Here is a 25,625-nt window from a genome sequence, read left to right on the forward strand (position 1 = left end):
CTCTCCTCTTTGGATCACACCTCCCCTTAGGGGACATCATCGACAAACACTTTACCCCCCCCCCAAGATGGGTGCACCCATCCCTCCCTTCTGGTTTGTTAGCCTCTTGAGCCACTAATAGAGGCTGGGTCACCTGAGCTGTAGTTTTATCACTGTATGTCACTGTGGTGGGTTCTTGCTCTGTAATGTTAGTAATGATTGCTGCCACCTTAGAGGCATCTGCAAATTTGCTAATCCAAATATTTTGGAGAGAACTGAAGACATAAATAAACTAAGTAAAAACATGTTTCTGACATGGACTCCTGACATAATTTCTACTTCTTCTATTTTACTTCTCATTTACAATGATAAATGGATGCATATTTTTAAAATCAATAAGTCTTGCCAGCTACTACATTAATATTATCATTTTTATATGCCCCACATTGTCTTAATTTACATCATTATTATTTCCTAATTTATATAACTTAATTTTTCCTTAATGTTTTCCCTTATTCTTATTTGCAATATTGTACTTCCAGTCTTTATTCTAAAATCCCTCCATGAAAAACGGTGCACATAAGCCTGTCACATTGCCCCATGACAGAGAGATGCTGAAACTTCACCTGTGGCTCCCCCACTCACTTGTACCTTAAGTCTAATCTTGCCTACTTATTTACTTTGTCATTGACACGTCATAACACTTGTTAACCAGAGTATTATTTCTTTTCATTTTTATTAGTTTTGAAACCAACAAAAAAGGCAGTGAGAAAACTGGTAGCTAGAAAACAACGAAAATATTTTATTATGTTATGTTACCGCTTTCAGAAAGGTTAATACCCTTCCTTCATCAGACAACAAATCAATTAAAAATACAAAGCAGTTGATGAAGCTGGAACCTAAAACTCTACTTTCATCAAGCCTTATAACGAAATAAATCCATAAAAACCAGTAAAAACCAGTAGAAGCATATGTATTTAGTTACACATATTCACAAAAATAAACTAAATAAAAAATGAATTAATAATTTTTAATTGATTCTTTAATGGATCATAATGACGTCATTTAATAACTATAGTGAAGTTATAAAAGGAAGGTTAATTGGTTTATGGAGTTGTCTGATGAAGGAAAGGTATTAACCTTTCCGAAAGCGCTAACATAACATAATAAAATATTTTTGTTATTTTGTAGCTACCAGTTTTCTCGCTGCCTTTTTTGTTGGTTTCAAGTTTAAAGTTTAGTTTGTTTGTGGTTAATTTTTATTCGCCTTTAATGTCTTGACAGCCTCCTTTAGGGCAACATCCTTTGTCATGTCACATCTCATACACACCCTGTAATTTTGTACATATTCTCACTTCATTGTTTTTACATGATTGCTAGTCATTGTCATGCCTTCTCTTTGATTACAGTACCTTCTGTAATGTGACCCTTATCTCATATTCCTTCTCTTCTCATACAGACACTATTGTTAATAAAATCCTTTAACTAAATATGCGCTACAAAATTTCGCACCTCCTCTTACCACAGGCTAGAATGGTAATGGCCAAAAGTGTTCTTATACCCGTACTTGACTGTGGTCTTCCTGTCTTGACCTTCCATTCCTCCTACAACACTAAAAGGTTACAGATCACTGAAAATAGAATTTGTGGACTTGCACTTCTTGCTGACTCATGGACTCACCATTGCCTTCTTTTGCAGAAAGTAAATTGGATACCTGAATCAAGAGGAGACATTGACTTAACTGACATTTAAAATACCAAATGAAAGATAATGCCCCCTCCCTGAAAAGGCTCATCACTGTCAACCAACTACTAAGAAGTTCTCAGCCTGAAAATATTTTTCTGTAAATGTTGCCATTTAAGTTGGCGATATGAGACTGGGCCTTCTTGAGACTTTGTCCAGCCATGTGGAATAATCGTAGCCCTAGCTTAAGGTGTGCCAATTCTTCTGCTGAATTTAAAATCACCCTGTCTGGTTATCTACATAATGAGTCTGCAGGTAAATACTTCATGGATAATGGCTGGCAGTGCTGACAACTGCTCGACTTCGTCTCTTCCTTGTACTGTCTGTGCCCTATGTCATTCTTGTCCTCGTTGTGTTTCCACCAAACAGGATTTGAATTTAACTGTATTAGCACTGCTGGAGTCTTGCACCTCTGTTCTCAAATCATGGCTGAAAAATGGTCTATGGACCAGTCCACCTACTCAGTTATCAAATGCAAAATAAAAACGTAAATGAATGCTGTTCTTTCTGCTACTATCATTGATGACAAACCAAGGTAAAAAAAAAAATAGTTTTTTTTATTTTCAGGCTACGTAGAAATTTTAAAATCATTGAGTTTTACTGTATTGTATTCTTTTTCATCTTTTTATTGTAAGTGCTTAGTCATAGCTGTTAAACTCTTAGGAATAAAATTTCAACTTGTTTTGCCCCATAGAGTTCCACTGACATTATTGGTTCATATAACTGGTGTCGTACATAGGGCATCTGTAACAAGAAAAAAATAACCAGTGATCCTGTAGAGGTATTAGAGATATTTCCGAAATTATAGGTTAGAGGTAGATGAGGTTCAGCAACTAACAGTTAAGATAATAGGAGAGGAGATAAAAATGATGATGTGCAATCAATCTATAGGAAAGTTCGCATGAAAAGGTAGTATCCAGTGCAAGTCTGGAAGGAAGAAAGTGATAAAAGTATCCAGTGCAAGTCTGGAAGGAAGAAAGTGATAAAAGTATCCAGTGCAAGTCTGGAAGGAAGAAAGTGATAAAAGTATCCAGTGCAAGTCTGGAAGGAAGAAAGTGGTAAAAGTATCCAGTGCAAGTCTGGCAGGAAGAAAGTGATAAAAGTATCCAGTGCAAGTCTGGCAGGAAGAAAGTGATAAAAGTATCCAGTGCAAGTCTGGCAGGAAGAAAGTGATAAAAGTATCCAGTGCAAGTCTGGAAGGAAGAAAGTGATAAAAGTATCCAGTGCAAGTCTGGAAGGAAGAAAGTGATAAAAGTATCCAGTGGACGTCTGGAAGGAAGAAAGTGATAAAAGTATGGAAGGTTTTGTTTAACAGTATTTTTAAGTGAGGGGGGGGGTCACCGACATCTTGGAAAACAGCTGTGGTGGCTGTAATACGCAAAGAAGGTAAAAGCCTGTCTGATCCAGCTTCATATAGGCCCATCTGAATTTTAAACGGTGATTATAAAGTGTTCATGTCTGTAATTGCCAAAAGAATGGCAAATATGATGCCAGTATTGATAGATATGGAACAGTGTGGTTTGGTGGAGGGGAGACAAAGAATGTGAAAACAATACCACTGTTATTGGTAGGTCTTGATGCATACTAAGTTGTGGTTTTATGAGTAGGGCAATGGAAGCATTTGCATTTCCTGATACAAGTGTCTGTGCCCTTTCTGTGAGGAATTGTGGCATAGAATTACCCTGTTCCACTCCCTTACCCAAGGGATAAGCACTCTAGTGCATCCCACACCAGCCCCAGCAGGTGCCAGTGCCTCTGAGCATAGGTTGCTTTGGTTATAGTCTGGGTTTAATTCTTCTGAGTAGTACTCTTTTTGTTTAACGGTAAACTGGGCAAATCATTTGAAATTACCCCATGTCCCAATAAAGCTGTGGAAAAGTGTTTCATTTTTAATATGGCTTTTTGTATAAATGCATCAGCTTAACATGTTTTATTCAACTGTTGTTTTAAGATGCACTCAGGGCTGAATGTTATTACACTGCATGGCATGAATGGGTACCAATATATACAAGTTACAATTAGTCTCTCAAAACATTACGTATTAGATTATCAGATCTCTATGGCCACGGTGGTGCAGCGGTTAGCGTTGCCGCCTCACAGCAAGAGGTTCTCCAGTTCAATCTTTGGCTGGGGTGCCTTCTGTGTGGCATCTGCATGTCCTCCCTGTGGTCCAGTGGGTTTTCTCCCACATTCCAAAGACATGCTGTAGGTGGATTGGACACTCTAAATTGGCCCTAGGCATGAGTGCATGTGTGCATGTGCCTTCTGTGGAAGGTTGGGTGCCGGGCTGGCAACTGAACACTGTGAAACTCCACTGCCAATCATGAGCAGACAATTAATCCACTGTGGCGACCCCTAACAGGGAAAAGCCGAAAGAAGAAGATGTCTGTGACCTGCTTCAACACAGAATATAATTCTGAAGTTTTTGACTTGACTTTGTGACTTGTGGCTTGATTAGGTTGAAAAACAAACCAATACACTATTCTTTGGGATTGTGGATTTGGAAACTAAAACAGAACCATCAGAAGGGTGGCCTGGCAGAAGAAAGACGGAGTATTCAAAGACAGCCCTAATTCTCATTGGTATTTGGACAGTTAATTTTGTGTGCAAAATCTCTGCAAAGATGCTAAGAGTTTAAATCCTGGAAGAGTTTGATTGCAGTGTGAAAGATGGCAACTGCTATCCATCATTTCACAAACTTCCAGCTTAAATTAAGGCAGAAAGCTGTGGCAGATGCTTGTATGAGTCTGTCCCTATGCCATTGTAGTCAGCATGCCACCTCTATACAATGTCCTGTTTATTCTGTCTTTGTAGCAAAAGAATATTTGTTGTGATCTGAAGAAAATCCAGAACTCTAGGCAATGCATCCCTCGCATGCTTGAGTGAGCTGTAATCAGGGAAGAGGTTAGACCTTGGCAAGATGTGACTTGGGGTGCAAAAAATTAAAGTATAAAATGAAAAAAGTTACTTATTTGTGACTGACTTTTGTATTTCCTTTAACTTTGTTCTGTGCTAGGGTGATTTGTCTGTGTGCTCAGTTTGAAGCGGTTCTACAGCATGGCTTGAAGAGGAGTAGAGGATTGGCACTAACAGCAGCTGCAATCAAACAGGTTGCTGGTTTCTCCAGCAAAGCTGAGACAGGTACACTAACTGATTTCTTGCTTTGATTATGTTTGATTTTGTTCTTTCAGCCTGCGGAACCACAAGATGGTCCAGTGGTAGAGAAGGATAAGTTGTTGAATGATTTCACTCTCTTCCCATTTTACTGGCATCCTGTATTCAGAACTTTAACATGTTTACTTGTTGGCTAACTTACTAGTGCAAATGTTTTTTCCCCAGTTTCTAACAGAGAGCCACACGTTTTTTTATTCATCTCTGTATGGAACATCTGCAATTATTTGTTTAAGTGACCTGTTTTAGAGCCCAGCAGTGTGCAGGCAGAGGAAGCTGTAGCAGTAAAGTTCTGTTCATTGATGTGCCAGTGTCCTTCACAGCCCATTGTATTAGCTGCTAAGCCATGCTGATGCATGAATGTAGAAGAAAAAAAAAATCATACGTTTGAGTACTGAAATGTTGTAGGAGTCCCGTTTTGAAGACCTGATGTTAACGAGGAATAGTTTACAAAGATGTACTAGTGAAGTCTTTATATTCTTAACAGATCTCACCCATGTTTGCATATTTGTGTTAGAGTTGTGGTGGCTGCTTTCTTTTGGGAGTGTTGCTTGCAGTTGACATTTTTTGTCATGCTTCTGGTATTACACACTGCCACTCTCCACCCCCTCTTCATCTATTTGTTGCTTTGTTGCTTCCTGCGCTTTCATTCTCCTTCATGATATACCTATGCATTCCCCCAATGTTCATGTTACTACCCCAACACATATGTCTGCATTCGGGTTTAAATTAATATATTTTCCCAGCTCAGATTTGAGCATCTTCCTGCCTATAGTTAATATGCCAGTAAGTCCCATGTAATTCCACAGTCACTTAATGCCCCATGTTACTGCTGATATAATTAGTCCCTTAACTGTTTATTAAAGTTGCCAGTCCTTTTTTCCTTGCCCTTAGTTTGCCATTGATATGCAAGTTATCAAACTTTCTCCTTTTCTGCTTAGCTTCATTTCTTTCCATTCCCACTGTTGTCAAATTATCCAACTCATCCCTCTACTAGATCCCTTTTCCCCTCTTGCACAATCTCCTGGAGTGTGGACTTTCATTTGCTCATGGCATTTAATAGGGTAGAATTTGCTGCGTTAAGCATTTGACATAGTGAAGACTTAATCCGGTCTCATATTGCTTTCATATTTTGTAATTGACCTTGGTTTCTTACACATCATATTTATAACCCTGAGTTTTACCTTTATGGTCCTACATTGACCTATATTCTTCCATTCTTGGATGACTTTCTCATGATATACTATGTTCTCATGATGTACAGTTTTTCCTGACTCCCTACTGAAATGTCAACATTCAGGATGCTGTGTGCCAAAAAGCTGAAAAAAAACCCACAAACCCGGGAGAAGAGCAAATGTCGAAAATTGTTCTCTCTTAAAACTTCCTTTTGCTGGGAAAGTAAGCTCCTCCTGCACCCCCTGAACTTTATATATGCCAATTCTGAGATCACCCTGCCTCAGAGAAAAAGGAATTGGCATATTGGATTTCATATATACAAGACCAGTCTTTCAATGATTCAGTCTCCTCAAGGTGGACTCTAGCATGTCCCATCATTTCATATGGTTAAATTTTTTCCTGCTTGTTTTACTAGAGCTTGTTTAGATTAAAACAACATTGTCTCGCACAGAGTTTGTACTCCCAGGCTTAGTCTGAAAATGGCCCATTACAGTTAGTGCAATACCATGGTTAATAAATAAAAGTAAATAAACACCATATATAAATTGCCATTGTTATGTTTTCCTATAAATACGGTCATCTTATTATTTCTCCTTTTTGGTGCATCCCAGATGCATGTTCTTTTGTATCTCCTTCCAATTCTTGTTCTGCTTCCCCTTCCTCTTGTGTATCTTTGATGTTTATCCTCCTTAAGAGGATTCTTGTAGCAATATAGCTTACAGGTAGATACCAAAGTAGTACATCACCCAGGAAAATCAACTAAGGTGGATACTTACTGCAGGATATCTTAACAGACTGTATCCAAGTGGTAGCTTCTCATCCTGTGGAACTGCTTAGTTCAAGGTGAAGAACTAACTAAAGGCAAAAATAAAGAAACAAGACCATGACATAAGAAGACCATACCATGTTCTTGAATGATTTGGAGATGCTGTCTGTTCAACCCAACACAATGTACAGTGGAGACTTTACTACACCATCATTACTTGGGAGTTATACATGACCTCAAACATGCAGGACCAGAGATTCCCGGACTTTAACACAGTCTGGAACATCTAGTTCATAGGTTCATAGGTTCATAGGTTCATACTAGGCTATCTGCCCGAGGGCATTTACAAGCCTAGCCCATAGTTTTGTGGCTTACGCCACCCCTTTAGTATGGGGAACTATACCCATTATTTTGCTGTGCCTCTGTTGAGCAGTGACACTGAGGTAATCCCTGGGGTATATCTGCGATCTCCCATCCATTGGTCAAGATTTCTCTTGAACAAGGCCAGCGAGGTGCTCTGCCTCACATATACCGGGATTTTATTCCACAGCATAGGGAGTCTTTGGGTGATGAATCTATCCCTCCAGCACGTCCTATTAATAGCCGTGTCGAGGTTTAAGTCTCCGCCCTTGTGGCTCTGACGGATCTAGATTTTTGAGGTGAAGCATATTCATCAAATCTGGGTTTGACATGGCCTTGTATGTTAGGCAAAGGTCACCTCTGAGCAAGCGGTGGCGACTGAATAGAGCTGGAGTTCTTTCAGTCGGGCAGCATAGGACAGATGTTTGAGACCCTTTATCCTTTTGGTGAGGAACTTTTGTGGCCTCTCCAGCTGCTGCAAGTGTCGGGTCAGATACATTCGAATGGGGCATTGTACTCAATCATTGGTCTGATGAGTGATGAGTATAGGGAGACTATGACCTCCCTTGATCTAGATGAGAATCCCTTCATGATAAGGTGGGCAATGTAGAAGGTCTTCCTAACTACTTTAGCTACATGGGTGTCGAATGACAGACTACTATCAACCTGGGTCCCCAGGTCCCTGATAACTTCTTCTGTACTCAGTGGATTGCCACCTATTTGGTAGCTAGGGGTAACCTTGTTTTTCCCGAAGGGTATGACTATGCATTTTTGGCATTTAACTTTAGGCCATGGCTCTGGCACCAGTTATCCGTTTCTGTGAGACCCTTCTGAAGGATATCTGTGTCAGATGTGTTTTCTACTATGGCCCAGTTTGCAGTCATCTGCAAACTTTGTCAGCCATAACCCTCCTGTGTTTGCTTGTACTTGGAAAAGTAGATGCCAAACAAGAGTGGGCCCAGGACTGAGCCCTGTGGTACACCACTTGTGACAGGCTTTGAGTCTGACATGGCGCCAGCAACTCTGACCCTGTGGGTTCTGTCACTCAGCCAGTTTGCAACCCATCTTGTGATGTATGGGTTAACATTTAAGCTGATGAGTTTTTCAATGATACCCGAGTGGGGTATTGTATCAAAGGCCTTCGCCAGATCGAGGTAGGCTGTATGGACTGCCTTTCCCTCATCAATGGCTTTGGTGACTGTTTGAAAAAGTCAACCAAGTTTAGAAGGCATGATCTGCCTTTGACAAAGCCAAACTGGGATGGATCCAAAGTCTGCAAATTCCCTATGTCTTTATTTATGAGGTCCATTATGATCCTCTCCATGGCTTTGCAGATAAGGCTTGTCAAGCTAATGGGCGGTAATTTCCAGTGTCGGTGGAGGCACCGCCTTTGTGAAGTGGGACCACAGTTGCAGTCGCCACTCCTGGACGTATCCAGAGGTAAGACTATGATTAAACAGCTGTCCTAGCTGTGGGTTTAATTCCTCATTGAGTTCGTGGAGCACACAGCCGGGGACACCATCAGGTCCCATGGATGCTGTGTTTTTTGCTTTGGAGAGAGCAGTTCTCACTTGGGGGTTGGAGATGTTTGGGGGGCTGCAATCGCTTGGTATAGATATCTCTCCTTTTGGGGTGTGGGGGGGGAGAAGTTTTCACTGAACCTGTCAGCCAGTATGTTGGCAATGTCTGTAGGATCAGTAATCTTCACATCATTTTGAACTAGTTCTGAGCATATCTGGGAGTTTCCTCCCAGGTTTCTAACATAGCTAAAGAAGGCCTTATGATTGTCTTTTGAGTCTTTAGCTATTTTTCTCTCAAAATTTGCTTTGGATGATTTTATGAGAGCTCTTAGTTTTTTACTTATAGTGATCAAGGGTGTCTTACCTTTTAAGGATTTTGCTCTATCTTGTAGTAGCTTCCTCCTTTTGTTGTAGAGTTTGTTTATGGCTGGGGTCCACCAGAGTGGGCGCTTGCCTTTGGTACAAAGAGTCTTTGTTTTGCTTGGGATTGCCTTATCCATGCAGTCCTGCAGGTGCTGGTAGAAGGCATTTGTAAGTGATTCAGCGGCTTGAGTACTGTTTTCCATCGGCTCGGGGCCTTAAAGGAGACCACACTAGTCTTTAGAAGTGTGAAGTCGGCTTTAGAAGTTCTTTACTGTGGTCTTTTTATTTCAGGTGGGGTGGGATGAGGACCTCCAGCGAGATTAGTTTGTGATCTGATCTCACCAGTGAGGGGTATACTTCGGTGTTGAACATTGTGCTCCCATGTTCGTGATGATGAGATCAAGTATGTTTTCTCCTCTTGTGGGGATGGTGACTAGTTGTTCCATGGCATTTGAGTTTATGAATTCCAGGAACTTTTGGGCTAGGGTGTTTGGGCTTGAGTAGTGTTCCCAGTCTATATTAGGGTAATTGAAGTCACCTAGTATGATGGTGTTTGGTGATACATTTATCCCTCTAGTGTTTTCAGGAAGGCCATGTGAGGTTCCTGAGTTTGTGAGGGTGGCCTGTAACATGCTACAATTTGCAGAGCAGTCTTGCCTATGGTTAATTGCACCTGGATGGTCTCCGATGCATCGTGCGTTGCCACCAGTCTTGAGGTGTGGGTGTCTTTGATGAATATGGATACCCCCCCTCCTTTCTTGGTATTGTCCGGATTTTGGGGCCGGAACGCATGATAAGAGGTAAAACCTGATAGTGCTGGGGTGCTCTCAGGAGCCTTGAACCAGGTTTCTGTCACTGCACAGACATCGATGTTCCCCATACTGAGAAGGGCCTCGAGTGCGTGCATTTTGAGATTTAGACTTCTGGCATTGAGCAGCATTACCCTTAGTTTTTTTCCTTTTTTGTTCTAGGGTGGTAGGTTTAGAATTTGAGCCTTGCCTAAAAAGGCACTATGGGGTGGCAAGAGCCTTTGCCAATATCCGGAATCCCAGGGTGACAGGTGCAAGCCGTCCCTTGCGAAGCAGCGTGGCTTGTCCAGCATGTCATCCCAGGCAGACAGACATTGGATCCCCTTTGAATGACACCAGAGTTTAAGCCAATTGTTAAAGCTGATCATCTTATCTCTGTATTGTGGCATCATTCTTGGTGAAGGTAGGATACTGCTCAAGGTCAGGGTCATACCTGCCTGGGCTACATAATCAGAGAGCTCCTCAATGTCTCTTTTCATGTAGTCCAAGGAGGTGCGTCTCAGGTCGTTTACACCAGCGTGGACAATGACTGAGTCATATTTGTACCTGCTGTTGAGAGACCTGAGTGCTTGCGTTATGTGGCGGATTCTAGCGCCCGACAGGCAGCTTACTGTGACCTTCTCCTTACTCAGTCTGGTGAGCGGGACGTCAGTGTGTCTGACTATGGAGTCACCAATGACTAGTGTGTCTGGCATTGTGTTTGGCCTTAAGGGCTGTGACTGTTTGACACTCTGACTGTGAGGTCTATGTGTTGCAGGTGTTGTGTTCTGAGGTGGTGGTTGTTTGGGTGTCTGCTTTGGTGGCCTCTGCTGTTTTGGTAGATTTTTGATCAGAGCCGAGTATGTCTTTGTGTGTTTATGTGTATGATTTGAGGTTGTGATGGTACTATGTGAGACTGGGTCTATAGTGTGTGTGGTAACCTTCTCCTCCTGACTGGTCTTGCCAGTCCTATGTTGAGAGAGCTCAGCCTCCAGTTTGGCCGTATAGTTGCATCTCTCGCATGTATTTGTGTTTTGTGGGAGGAGGAGAGGGTTGTCTGTGTACATGAGGCAATTGTAACATTGCCTCAATATTCCAGGTTCACCAGCTGAGCAGGAGAGGACACTAGCAACTGATCCCTCGACATGCTAGAAGGACTAGACAAAAACTTTAAAAGAGATTCCGGGGACGTGGTGACCGAGAAATGGGGGTTTGCCTTTTTGGGGTGCTATCTATAAGAGTGCCGTATCAAGGTAATAAGTACTGTAGGAGCAAGTGCTAGGTTTAACAGATATAGAAAAGTCTACTTGGAGTCAAGTAGAGATGATCTTTTTAGGTATTAGAGAAAGTGCTAGTAACAGGGATGCTTAAAGGTAAGATTGAAAAGAATGCACTCTGCAGTGTGCACTAGAGAAGTTAGATATGAAAGTAGGTAACTTGAGTTTTACCTGTTTAAAAGTTAAGGTTTAGTGGAGAGTTACTATTTTTAAAACAGCAAGATGGACTGAAAGGGTGGTTACTTTTGTATTTTGGTACTATGAAATACTGTAGGATGGCCAATAAATTTAAATAATTGAAGGGTGGGATTTCAAAAGTGATGGTTTTGTGATTACTCACATAAGCCAGTGAAAGTAGAGAGAAATGAGATATATGGTCAGATTAACATAAGAGGCGGGCAACTAGAAAGACAGTGGTATTTAACAAGACAACTTAAATGGGTGGGAGGGAGGGAAAAAATTCTGCCTGACTCAGAACAGAGAGAGCTGTGGTCTCTTTTGAAGTTTTAATATGCTGTTAAACAGAATGCAAGCAAAACACAAGGTAAAGAAAACAAACTACAGTATTCAAAATATAGAAAGGCAATACAGAAATACAAAAATAACAGCAAACTAACCTTTCCTTCACAGCAAAGTGTAGCAGAGTCTGGATGAGCCTTTCTGGTAAAGCTCTGAAATGTTTTAGTCTGCATACCCACTGGGGTGCAAGTATCTTTGACCTAGTCATCACAAACAAGGGGGAACAATGCACTTCCCCAGTGTAAAGTCTTCATTAGTCAGGTCAGACCACAAAGTTGTCTCCTTTAAAATAAATATTGTCTGGGATCTCTGCTAACTCCAGACCATTTTAAAAAACATTCCAAAGCTAACTACCTTCTACTAAGCAACAGTCTAACAAAATTCCAAACCTCTCCAAACTCTGAGAACACAGCTGTCTATGCAAAACTGTTCACATAAACCCTGTACAGTTATGCAAATAACTGCACAGAGACAGCTGTACTGACCTAAACACAGGACAAAATTTCAAAAGCAAGCCAACCTGGTGTAATCTCATTATAAATTAGTTGTATAGCGAAAGAAAGAAAATTTTGTCCAAAAACAGGAAGGGAGTTACCCAACAAGGTAGAAGCTCCCTTATCAATCTTAAGCAAATCAGAGGATACATCAAGTCCACCAAAGCCACATTTGAAATAAGGACAACCATGAGGCTTTCTCCAGTTATGTCCACAACCTTAAAAGCAACACCCAACAATGTTCAGAACTAATGGAGAATAGAAACCACCTATACAGAGCCAGAGACTATAGCAAATCTGCTGGCTGATGAGTTTGGCTTCAGTTTTACCCCCCATCACCACCAGTTACCCCGTCCCAAGAAATATTCTAACCATTTTTCCTTCAACTATCACTAGGGAGCAGGTCCTCACTGTACTCTCTAAGGCGAAAAACAGCTTTGATGGACCTTGATAATATCCCAGGGTGCCTCAGTGTTTAATTTCTCCAAGTATTTTGGGCTTCTGATACCATGATGGGAATGGATCTCATTCATAAGTGAGGGCATTATTAGAATTCATGAAATTTGTATTGATTCCATCTTTGATATTAGCTAAGAGTGTTCTTAGTGACTGCAATGTGCCCAGAATTGCCTCCTTTTGTAATTCATAAGGAATTACATGTGTTGGTAGCATATTTAAGTATAATTGTAAATTCTTTTTTTATTAGACCTGTCTGGTTTTCTTGCACTTGTTTTTTTGAATTGTGGGTAATGGGTGATCCTGTGTGATATGATCTTCATCATTCTCTATAGTGCTTTGATCTGATGTTGTAATTTTCATTTGTTCCTCAACAAATGGGTTTGGATCCAGTTCTCTGATTCAACTCAGCCATTTTCTCCGACTCTTGAGCTTCTCACTGACCCATAATGCCCATAACCACTGTGTTACCTCAGATCTTGTTTGCTGCTCTTCAGGTGTGAGTAGGATCGATCTCTTGAGCTTATTGTGGATGTAGTGAGTGCAAAAACTTATATTTATTCTCTTTAAATATTATTTCTTTATTATTATTATTATTAATAGTATCTCCCTTACCTCTCTTCTAAAGTTTCTAGGTACCAAAATTATTTTTTTTTCTGGTTATCTTTGTTACCATTATTGGCAACCTGTATTCCTCTGTTACCTCACTTTGAGGTATTTCCTAGTCATACCACTGTTAGTATAGATCTTTTCTAGCTGTTATAACTGTTTGTAGGCTGTCTATCTTGTGTTGCCTTACAGTATGGCTGAAAAGCCTACTGGATTCAAAAAGTGTACTTCCTGTGGACATATGATCCCACAACTCTGATGCCCACAGGGAGTGCGTCTGTTGTCTAGGCCCAGCATACTTTGATATCTCCAGCTCCATTTGTGCAGCATTTAATGCCAGGGCCATTAGTGATGAGGAACAAGCTTCTTTTAAAAGGCCTCCTTCCATCTTCTGCTCCTTCTACTGGTACTTCATCATCAGGGGCTCAAATTTCCTCTCCTAAACCAAGAAGCCCAGGAAGCTCTGAAACTGCTACCCTACATGGTCTCCTAATTCAGTACTTCCTTCTGAGACTCCTAAGAAGGTTTTGAAGAGTTTGAATATGAAGTCTTAGGATCTGACATCTATTGTTGCAAAGACTCCTCAGCTTCATAACCCAAGGTTTTCCCTGGAGCCAGTATGCCCGAGGCTGAAGTCTCCTTTTCTTCCGGAGACTCCTAAAATGTCTTGCAGGCAACCTTCCACTTCTTTCATTAGGTCCTCCAGAAATCTTTGTGAGGCAGAGGTGGATAGGATGATGATAAAATACCTTAAAATGGAGATTCAAATGGGGGTGCTGCCTTCTCTGTCTCCAATCAGATCTGTGACCCTTAAATTTTCTTTCCAGCCTGTTATTGCTCCTTCTCAATCCAACCCACTGTTTTTGAACCCTCTACTCTGGTGACTTCCTTGATCTGATCACCTCTGGAACACAATAGTTCTTGGAGTCGAAGCAGTGGTGTTGGATCGGAGGGGTAGACATCTCTTCCTCTTGGGGCTTCGGTATTGGACAGCTCAACTCTGACCCTTCCCTCAGAGTTGGGGAGTCAGGGAGGGCCTTGGATCATCTGTGCCAAGAGTCTCGGCTCTGGTCAGATTGTCCTTGGCTTCTCTTGGCTCTTCTGCCATCGAGATGGTGGAGAGTGTTTTCTTTCACCCTAGAGGAGTTTCAGTTCTTGCACCTGATCCTTTCCTTGATCCCTCTTCAGATCCTGTGTCTGAGTCTCCTCATCCTACACCTCGGGGACAGCCAGCCCATATGAGCTTCCAAACAGTTCTCACCAGGGAACTCCCTGCTTCTTCCAACACCTCTCCAGAACACACCACTGAAGAGGTTTTTTGGAAGTGGTCATGCAAGAGGAGGCACTTGGATTCCTCGCAGGAATCCCTCACAGAAAACATTGGTTTTGATGAAGGGGAAGTGTCCCCTAGATCTCCAGCTGAGGATGTCTCATTTGTAGACCTCTGTGATCCTTCGTCTGAAAGGTGGTTGTTGATCTTAAACCCCTTCCCAGGAAGAATCTGTATTCTTGGAGTCCTTCAGGTCTGGACTATCTACGTCTTGGTCCCCCCCCCAGTGGATGAGATTGTAGACCTCGTCTCCTGCAGGGCATGGAAGGAACTGGACTCTGTGTAACTAATCCCCAAACACCCAGATAAAATTTTGAGCACCCAGTCCAACAGACATCACTGTTCTGGGTAGAACACCTGTAGATGCCATGGCTGTTGTAGCAACCACTAAAAAGGAGCTGGCTGAACAGAGCCCACTGTCCATGTCCCTAATAGGGAGTCTAGGGTGTTGGATAGGTTTGAGAAGTGAGTGTATGCTTCAGCAACCTTTGCCTTATGGTTGCTGAATTACCTTGCACATTTCACTAGGTTACATAGGGACTTAGATGAGGAACTCTCTAACTCTACCCCTGGTCCATGCCCGCAGAGGAGCAGAAGTCTTTTTCCTCACGACTGGCCACCCTGCATTCTATTACAAGTCCATGAGGTTAATCTCACATTTATTTAATTTTTTTATTTTACATTTGTTGACCGGGCTAATCTAGCTGGATACATGTCCTTTTTCAGTAGAGGCCCAGGGAGATAAGCTCCAAGACATGGTGTAAATACAATAGTACAAGTTCAAACAACACAGAAAAAAATATCAATATACTAATAAAAATAGCAACTTTAAAAAGGAAATAAAACTCATCAACAATGGTATTAAGTAATTAACAGTACAGAGTTTGTAACAGAATATATTATTGAGGAAAAAAAATCATAAAACAGTGAAATTTCAAGTATGGAGACATATCAGGTTAGGTCATAGTTAAACAAAGGAAGTTAGGTGAGTAGTAATGTAGCAAAGGAGTTACTTAAGAAGAGAAAGTAAAAAGAGGATATAAAAAAAGAAAAGGGGTAGATAAGAAAAGTATGATAAGATGGAAAAAAATGCAGCTGAAGGTTCCTCACTGGTGGCTTGTTGAGGTATAGCTGTTGGGAGACATGCCTGGATGTGGTTGTGCAGATGTCCTTCAAGGATGCATCTGCAGTCCTTACAAATGGGTTGTCCTGTCATCAGGCAGCCCTTCGGTCGGCTGGATTCCAAAGTCTGGGTCTGGCCTCGGCTGATGTCGCACTTCACCCGACGTCATAGCTGCAGTTATTCGGGTATAAAGGCATCAGCCGACGCCATCTTCTTCAGTCTTTCTTGCCGCGTGGTGCCCAAAGCAGAAGCTGTTCGCAAGTGCCGGTCGGTCAGAACCAGAGATTACTACTACCGAAGACTTCTAAAAAGCTAAGTACCCCATTGGGGACTCTTTCTTGCCTCAGCCGATGTCAGAAAAAGTGAATAACTGTTTAACTTGTGGGAAACAAATACCTCATAAAGATTTCCACTCTTACTACTTACCTTGTTTAGGCCCAGACCACGACGTAGCAGCTTGTCTAGCCTGTGCTTCTTTCAACCGACGGACGCTTAGACGTTGGTCGGAATTTGCTGAGGAGTTTTTCGGCTCCGCTTTTGCTTACATTATGCCATCGGATACTCCGACTACGCAAATATCTAAAAAGCACAAGGAAAAGGACCGACACTCGCGGTCCGCGGTTTCGGCCGAAACCACGGTTAAGCCAACCGCGAGTGTCTCGGTTTCAGCTGAAACCGAGTCCACGGTTCTTCCTTCGGCCGAAAGCTTACCTCCTACCGAGGCCTCATCCAGCATGGTTGAATCTGCTACTGAAATCCCACCCGCTCTTGCAGGTTCTCAGGATTTATCTGATACTATCCCTTTGGATATTTCTACCCCTGCACGTGGAGCTGCTAGGCCACCTGCATCCATGTCGATTAAGGCCTTTGCCAGGGCTAAAGCAGCAAAATCTACCAAAACTGTGCCTGCTAAGACCCCCTCTCACAGGCCTAGCTCTAGTTCACAAATGCTTAGTCTAGCAGAGGATCTCATTTCTTTGACCTGGGGATCCCAACCACACCCAGACAGGGCCTCTCACCCACCTCCAGAGAAGAGGCCTAGAGTAGAGCCCCCTGAGCCAGTTTCTTCAGATGACTCCTCTGACGAATCAGATAATTCAAACCCTCCAGAGGGCCCTTTTTCTCCTTATGAAGACTCTGATGCTGAAGAGTCCATTCATTCTGCCTCTCCGCCTGAGGATTTTTCCTTTGGGGAAACCTTGCATGCTATGAGGGAACAATTTCAATGGCAGGGCCAGGATTTTTCAGACTCTAGGAAAAGGCTTAGAACTTTTTTGCATTTGCCACAGCATAGGCCTTTAGCCATTCCTCCAGTACTTACTGTTGTGGATGATGCATTTAATGATGCTTGTACTGCTCCTGATTCTCTTCCTCCGGCCCCTGCTAAGCCCGATAGGCACTACAGGGTTCCGGACACACATTATCATTTGTATAAGGCTCCTTTTGCAGATCCCGAAACTATCTCCCAGGGACCCAAGGCTGTAGCAGCTACTTCTGCCAAAAACCCCCTCCCCTCTGAAAGGGAATCTAGGTCCTTAGAGAGATGGGGTAAAAAAGTTTACACTTCTGCTACTCTTTCAGCTAGGGCCTTGAACTGTCAATTCCACATGATTCAGTATCAGGAATTTGTTAGACCAGTTAACTAAAAAACTGTCCTCAGATGAACCATTAGACAAAAAATCTGTTCAGGAAATGGTACATAACATTCAGCAGGTCAGTAATCATTCCTTAAAATGCGGCTATGATGCACTGGAGGCTTCCTTTAGATCAGCCATGACTGGTACAGTGATCAGAAGACATGCATGGTTAAAAGAGCAGTCCTTACCAGACCATGTTAAATCAAAGCTCCTAGATGCTCCCATGGATAAGCTCAATTTGTTTGGCTCCCCTGCACAGCAGGTGCTGAAGAAGGTGGAAGAGAAAGCAAAATCTGTCCAGACAGTCAAGGATTTCCTGCAGGTCCAGCCTCCAAGGTTTAGCAGGAACTGGCCTTCCAAGAATTGGTCCTTTCCAGACACCTCCAGAGCTCAGAGAGGCAGGAATAGGCTCAAGAGGCAGGGGTCAATCCAGAGGTGCCTACAGGGGACGTCAGTGGCAGGCTAACAACCAGCGAGGTACAGCCACAGATCCAGCCACCACCACTTCCACAGGACAATCACAGTGACTTGGCTCTGGCACCGCCTACCAGGGAACAACTAGAAGCACCCTTAGGCGGGAAGCTAGCCTTATTTTCAGTAAACTGGCATTACATCACAGGAGACAAATGGATTTTACAGACAATAGACCAAGGTTACAGGTTTCACTTCCATACTCTACCAAGGAAGAGAGGAATGCCAAACCTACCTCCAATTCAGAAGACAGAAGCTCTAAAACAGATAACTCACTTACTAAGGATGAGAGCTGTAGAAAAGGTACCATCTATGGAACAAGGGCAAGGATTTTACTCCAGACTATTCCTGGTACCAAGAAAAGAAAACCAATGGAGACCTATTCTCGACCTGTCCGCTTTAAACACATACCTCATTGTTCCAAAATTCAAAATGCTGACCCTACAGCAACTTCTTCCCATGCTGGGCAAGGAGTCTTGGCTGGTAACTCTAGATCTCAAGGAGGCATACCTGCACATCCCCATACGACCAAATTGCAGAAGATACCTCAGATTTCTTGCAGGATCAGAGCATTATCAATTCTCAGCATTGCCCTTTGGCTTATCTACTGCGGCCAGAGTATTCACGAAATGCCTGGCATCAGTAATTGCTCATTGCAGGCTTCAGGGAATTCAAATCCACCCTTACCTGGACGACTGCCTGTTACAAGCGGACAACAAAAACAAATTAACAAAAGACTTGAAAAGGGTCATTCATCTACTGCAAGCCCTGGGATACACAGTCAATATAAAAAAGTCAAGGCTGATACCATCCCAAAGGATAACCTTCTTGGGTGCAGAGCTGGACACATCAAAACAAATGGCATTCCTAACAGTAGAAAAACAGGAGCAACTCCCTCTCTACTTCATGGCATTAACAAAGCAGAACCAGCTAACAGCAAGAAAAGTACTGCAAGCCCTGGGTTACATGGCATCCTGCATAATATTGATTCCACATGCCAGACTACATATGAGAAAGTTACAGTGGTACCTAAGGAATTTATGGTCTCAGCACAAGCAACAGCCTAGAAACACAAATTCCAATAATTCCATGCCTGAAGCAAGAATTCCAATGGTGGGCTCAGGCCTGTCAATCAAACAAAGGACTGCCCTTCCACAGCACTCAACCAAGCCAGACCATCACAACGGACGCCTCAGACCTTGGTTGGGGGGCGCACATGCTGGACAAGTGCATACAAGGCTTATGGACTCAAGACCAGCTGCACCTACACATAAATCAAAAGGAAATGCTGGCAGTAAAACTGGCAATTCAGACATTCAGACCATTTCTTCGACAGGGTCAACTGTTGATAAGGACGGACAACACCACAGTTATGTGGTACATCAACAAACAGGGAGGCACATATTCATACCCTCTATGCTGGATGGCAATGGACCTCTGGAATGTGGCCCTGAGCTTCAACATTCAGTTACAAGCAATTTTTGTGCCAGGAAAAGAAAATATACTAGCAGACATCCTAAGCAGAACTACCATGGATGCCCACGAATGGATGCTGCATCCGGACATCCTCAAAATCATTACAGGGAAATGGGGACTACCAGAAATAGACTTATTTGCATCCCCACACAATCACCAACTGAAAAAATTCTGCACAAGGACGTACCACCCACTTGCTTGGAAAGTGGACTCCCTATCTTTCAGTTGGAAAAACCTGACAGCATATGCATTCCCACCTCTTCCTTTGATGCACAAGGTGCTATTGAAGATCAAAGAAGACCGTCCAAGGATCATCCTGATAGCTCCAGACTGGCCAAGGCAACATTGGTACCCATTACTGAGGAGTATGTCTCGGGAACAAATATGGCCTCTGCCCCTAGTTCCCTTACTGTTAACACAGAACAACTTCAAAACCCTGCATCCAAACCTGAAAACACTGCAGCTGGCTGCCTGGAACATTGCATAAGACCAAATAACCGAGATTTATCTCAAAGGGTTAAAGACATTATCTTGGAGGCTCGCAGACCCTCAACAAGAAAAAATTATTCAGCAAAATGGAAAAGATATCTCATTTGGAGTACTGCAAAAGGAGAAAATGTGTCACTGGTAAACATAGCTAACATCCTGGAATACTTGGCAGAGCTCTTCCACAATGGCCTGTCCTATTCTTCCATTAAGATTCATGCATCAGCTATTTCAGCAGAATACAACTTGGATCCTCCAGTCTTCTCACATCCTCTGCTCAGGCAGTTTCTGAGAGGAATTAAAAATGTAAAACCACCTAGGAAGCCACCATTGCCAGCATGGGACTTGAACTTTGTGCTAGAAAAGTTGACACTCCCTCCTTTCGAGCCAGCAGCAACAGCAGAACTACAGTACTTATCATGGAAAACTGCTTTCCTGCTTGCAATCACTTCAGCAAGAAGGGTTTCGGAACTACAGGCATTAATGGCAGTACAGCCCTTCCTGATCTTCCATCAAGATAGAGTGTCCATGAGAACTAATCCTACTTTTATGCCAAAGGTGGTCTCCAGGGTATCTTTAAACCAGGCTATCCACCTGCCTACATTCTTCCCCAACCCACAGAACAGGGAGAAAGACTGTTGCATACCTTGGATGTACATAGACAATTACGTTACTACCTGGACAGGACCAAGAGCAATAGAAAAACTGACCAGCTACTGGTAGCATATGCAACAGGAATGGAAGGAAAAGCAATTTCAAAACAGACAATCTCTAAGTGGATAGGAAATTGCATTAGATTTTGTTACTCTTACCATGGGAAGAAAACTCCAGAAAACATCAGACCTCACTCTACAAGGGCTGCAGCCACTACCACAGCTTTTTTACGAGGAGTGGCTACCAAAGACATTTTAGAGGCTGCTACTTGGAGCTCCGTGCATACATTTGCCAAGCATTATAATTTACCCTTATACTCCAGATCCCGAGCAGGTTTTGCCACTGCTGTTTTGCAAGGGATCTTAACTACACCATAATCTAATTTCTCCTCCTCCCCCAGTTTGGCTATGGTATTCTACCCATTTGTAAGGACTGCAGATGCATCCTTGAAGGACATAGTACAGTTTTGTACCTACCATAAATGTAGATGTCCGATAGGCATGCATCTGCAGTCAGGATTACCCTCCCTCCTTCCCCTCTGAGGTACTCCTAGGGTATTTACCCATCCTCTAGCTAGCTGGGGGAATCTATTATGGTGTATTTGTTTGTATATATGTATATACATGTTTATTTTTATTTGCTCTCTCTTATTTGGAAACTATTGCAATTATCCAAATTTAGCCTTCCTAGAGGGCACCTGGCATCTGGGGCAAGAAACACTGAGGAAGATGGCGTCGGCTATTGCCTTTATACCTGAATAACTGCAGCTATGACGTCGGGTGAAGTGCGACATCAGCCGAGGCCAGACCCAGACTTTGGAATCCGGCCGACCGAAGGGCTGCCTGACGACAGGACAACCCATTTGTAAGGACTGCAGATGCATGCCTATCGGACATCTACATTTATGGTAGGTACAAAACTGTACTTTTTATGGAGCTCTTCAAGGTACCATTCATCAACACTCCTTTTGATGGATCTTCTTTGTTTGGGCCAACAGTTAAAGAAACACTTTCCTGCAGTGAGAAAGATGGGAAGACATTGTCTGCAGTGGGAATCTGCTTTTCTACCCCACAGAGACCCTTTTTCTGGGTATCAACATAGTGGTAAAAGTTGTGGCTCTGGAAATCTCAAGGACTTTTCCAAGAGTCACGTGGAGACATCCCCCCAGAGGTAGAGGAGGGAAATGGCTACAATGGAAGGTGCCCACATGGCAGAGGGGTTCCACAGAACCAAGGGTCCCAGGATTCCTTCTCGGACAGATCCTTTCAGCACTCCTGAAAGGCTGCCTGTTTGTAGTCAGGAGCGGTGCTTGTCCTTGCAACTAAAAGCCTTTATAGCCATCACAAAAGATTCATGATTGCAAATGATCATATCCAGAGGATATTTCATTCACTTTTTACAGGCTCCCCAAAGGAAAAGGAAATGTCTTCCCCAAAGTTCCACCCAATCAGAAGGAGTCAGCAGCTCTAGAGATTCAAAAGCTGCTGGACAAGAGTCATTCAAGAGGTTCCCCCCAATCAAAGAGGATCCAGAATTTACTCAAGGTTAATTTTAGTGCAAAAGAAAACGGGGGACGTAAGACCCATTTTGGAAATGTGTTATCTGAACCATTTTGTAAAAAATTCCAAATTCTGGGTGGTCCCGGTTCAGTCCATTCTACCTCTCCTACAGAATATGACTGGATGTGCTCTATCGATCTTCAAGACATATGTTATCACAGCACAATGATCACGCACTCTCGAAGATACTTGCTCTTCCAGCTGGGAGCCAGTCATTACCAGTTCAGAGAACTGCCCTTCAGTCTCACCACAGCCCGCAGGATGTTCACCAAATGCATGGAAGTGATAGCAGTTCATCTAAGACTGCTCGGATTCAGAGTGTTTCCTTCCTTAGACCACTGGCTCCTTACTGGACCCACCAGGTGTCCTCTGGATTACTTGCTCCGTCTATCTCACTCTCTGGGAATTACTATCAATCTAACCAAGTCACAAGTTCCACCATTTCAAGTCTTGTAGTTTACAGGGGGTAGACTCAGTCAATTGTCTAGCTCTTCTGCCTCAAAACAGAGTTCTTTCTTTGATGTTGCATGTCAGACAGAATTCTTTCTCATCTTTCTCCCCCAGCAAAAATGGAACTCAAAGCTCTAAGGTAGACAGCGGCTGCAATAACTTTAATACCCACTGCTTGTCTTCATATGAGAATTCTTCAAATGATTCTAGCAGTGCAATGGTCTTTTCATCAACATCCCTTGCAACATTTGATAATTTATCTCAGGTTTTCAGAAAATCCCTGCTGTGCTGGATACACTCCAAGGAGATTTGTCAAGGACATCCATTTTTTCTTCCCCCCACCGAATGCCATGTTGACCACGGATGCCCATTTGGGGCGGAGGTGGGGCATTACTTGGGATGGACCGCTCAATGCACTTGGTCTCCAGAAGAGACCAGTTTGCACATAAATGTTCTAGAGATGAGAGAGGTGCTTTTAGCATTGCAGGCCCTTCAGAGCCCTCTTCCACTAGGAACTGTTGTTCAAATGAAAAACATGTCAGTTGTCTGGTAAATCAGCAAGCAGGGGGAACCAGGTCTTATCCTGTTTGCCAATAAGCAATGAGAGTTTGATAGTGGGTGCTCTCCTGCAACAGCTTTCTTGTAACAATGCACATACCGGGGAAGTCCAGCATCTTAGTGGACAAGCTCAGCAGGACCATCCTGATGCCTCATGAGTGGTCTCTCAATCAGTCAGTGGCAAATATGATCTTTCACAAATGGGGTCAGCTGTGCTACGATCTATTAGCCTCTCCCTTCAACACCAAATGCAGCAAGTTCTTTACCCCAATTCCTCCTCCGGGACAGTCACCTGGAGATGCTGTAGTCCATGTTTGGTCCTTTGGTCTCCTTTATGGTTACCATCCCCTGCCTCTAATCCCCAAGTTTCTTTAGAAAGTGCTCCAGTTGAGCAAAGTAATCCTCATTGCCCCCTTCTGACCTCTGCAAGTGTGGTTTTCTTTCCTATGTTCTCACCTAGTATGATGTCCTTCATTTCCTATGTTGCGGTATTCTAGTTGTGGGATTTCCTGCCCTCAGGCGACTCGTATGTCGGATCCTATACAAAAGCATCAGCTTGGCTGTTGCAACATCCGTGGGATGTCAGACACAAAGCCATAAACCAGGGATGGCCTTAAATGTGATGTCTGCATGCACAATCCTCAGAACTTTTCAACCGCAGATGACCTACACATCGTATGATTGCTCTTTCACAGACATTGCATCAATAAACCAAAGTAACCTGTTGGGTTTCTATTTTTCTTGTTTTGCTAATTATCACTTAGGCTTGGTTTGTTGTAGCCTTTAGCTGATAAGTAAAATGGGAAAGTGCCAATGTGGGAGCCAGATACCACATAAAGACGCCCATGATAGGTATGTTTTTTGCTTAGGCCAGGAGCACGACCATTCCTTCTGCTCAATTTGTCATCTTTTGTGCCAAAGACCCTGCGCAGCCATCTGGCCACTTTAAACCTTTACCTTGAAAACCAGTGGCTAAAATGGTTAGCTCTTAGAATGGATCCCATATTGGAGGCCGAACACAAACCTCTGCAAAAGAAGGCCAAGATTCCTAGGCCTTCCTTGCCTGCCGCTCCGCTTCCTGATGACCTATCAACTGCTGATCTAGGAGTTGAAGAGAGCTCAGTGGTTCCGTTGACTTCAATGACAACCCTTGAGGAAGTCATTGCACCGCTGATGACCGACATGTCCTCGGAGCTTGCCCAGATACGACTTCTGTGGATGTCGAGGGGGAACCAGCTACTGTGGTACATCCAACCGGGATCCAGCCTTTGGAGATGTTGTCTTCAAAGTCTGATGCCAGGCCGGTGCCTACCTCCACCCTGGCCAAAAAGAAACAAACAAAAAAAACAAGCATACTTCCTCCTCTCCAGAAGCCATACCAGATTGACAGGCTTTCACTTCCTCCCTAATGCAGGCCTTCATGGCCCTTAGGCCTTCAGCCTCGGTCCCCACTTCTCTGCCTTTCCTGAGCCCAAGGCCTGCTTCTGCCTCTTCCCTCCCACCCATGACCTCTCAAGTTGGGGAGGAAGATCATGATTCTTCCTTTTCCTCCGCAGAGGAATCCATTATATATACTTCTCAGATTGCTTCTCACCAGGAGCATTATTCACCTGATGAAGAAGCTGTGGAAGGGGATTCTTCCCCCTGAGGATATTACCTTTGGTGAGACCATCAAATGGGATACTTCCCAAATGACTGACACCCAAAAGAGGTACTTTGAGCTACTTCAAGTGAAATCGCCCTCCCCCTCAGTGGTCCCTTCAGTACTCCCTGCTTACTTGGATGCCTTTAATTCAGCTTCCAAGACCCCAGACTCTGGCTGTCAAGTGCCTTGACTGCTTCTGTAAAGCACCAGAGGAGCAAAATTTCCTAGTTAAACCTCCCTTGGCAGACCCAGCTGTTATTGCCACTGCTCCTGATAAACGGTCTAGACTGCTGCCTTCCACCTCCCCACTGATAAAGATAGCAAATACATGGACAGAATGGGCAAGAAGGGTATACACATCCTCCACTTTGGCATTCAGAGCCATAAATTATGAGACTAACATGACTATGCTCTAGACCTAGTGGCTCAAGCCTTCTCCATGTTGGCTTCTATGTCTGACAGTCCCATTAAAGCTGACATGGCCTCTAAACTGTCCTTGGCCCAGTAAGTAGCCAGGCACTCAATCAGATGAAGCTATGATGCTGCAGAAGCATCTTCCCGCTGTACAGCATCTGCTTCTGTCCTCATTAGATGCTCCTGGCTAAGACTCCAGAATCTACCTGAAGACTTAAATTCCAAAATCCTGGATGCCCCCTGGAGTACTATTTCCTCTTTGGAATACAATCTGCAGATCTCTTTCAGAATCTGCAGGAAAAAAGTAAAGAATTACAGGACATCAAGCATCTGCTGGTGTCCCCCATTTTCAAATATTAAAGGAACTACCCTGCTAAAACCACCTTTGTAAGGCGCAACCTTACTCATGCAGCTGCCTCCTCTTCCAGATCTGGAAGAGTTGCAATAAGACCAACATCATCCAGACCAAATGCACCACCTCCTCAACCCAGACAGCCCTTTCAGGATACAGGAGGTCACAATAATGCGCGATTGCCTGGCCCACCTACCACTTTCTGCACACCCTCTCTGGCAAGCCATCACCACAGACCAATGGGCCTTA

At 43.3% G+C, this 25,625-nt stretch overlaps 1 protein-coding gene across 1 annotated transcript in view; it reads left to right on the forward strand.

Moving 5' to 3' along the window:
• Positions 1-25,625, forward strand: part of SNX29 (sorting nexin 29) — a 3,382,132-nt gene that overhangs the window by 276,266 nt on the left and 3,080,241 nt on the right. Inside the window, exon 4 of the mRNA XM_044089182.1 lies at positions 4,739-4,863. Coding sequence (XP_043945117.1) covers positions 4,739-4,863 — 125 coding nt within the window. The remainder of the gene's footprint in view (positions 1-4,738; positions 4,864-25,625) is intronic.

Source organism: Protopterus annectens, chromosome 12.part0 (assembly GCF_019279795.1).
Source record: "Protopterus annectens isolate FY-2018-M chromosome 12.part0, PAN1.0, whole genome shotgun sequence".
Lineage (NCBI taxonomy): Eukaryota > Metazoa > Chordata > Ceratodontiformes > Protopteridae > Protopterus > Protopterus annectens.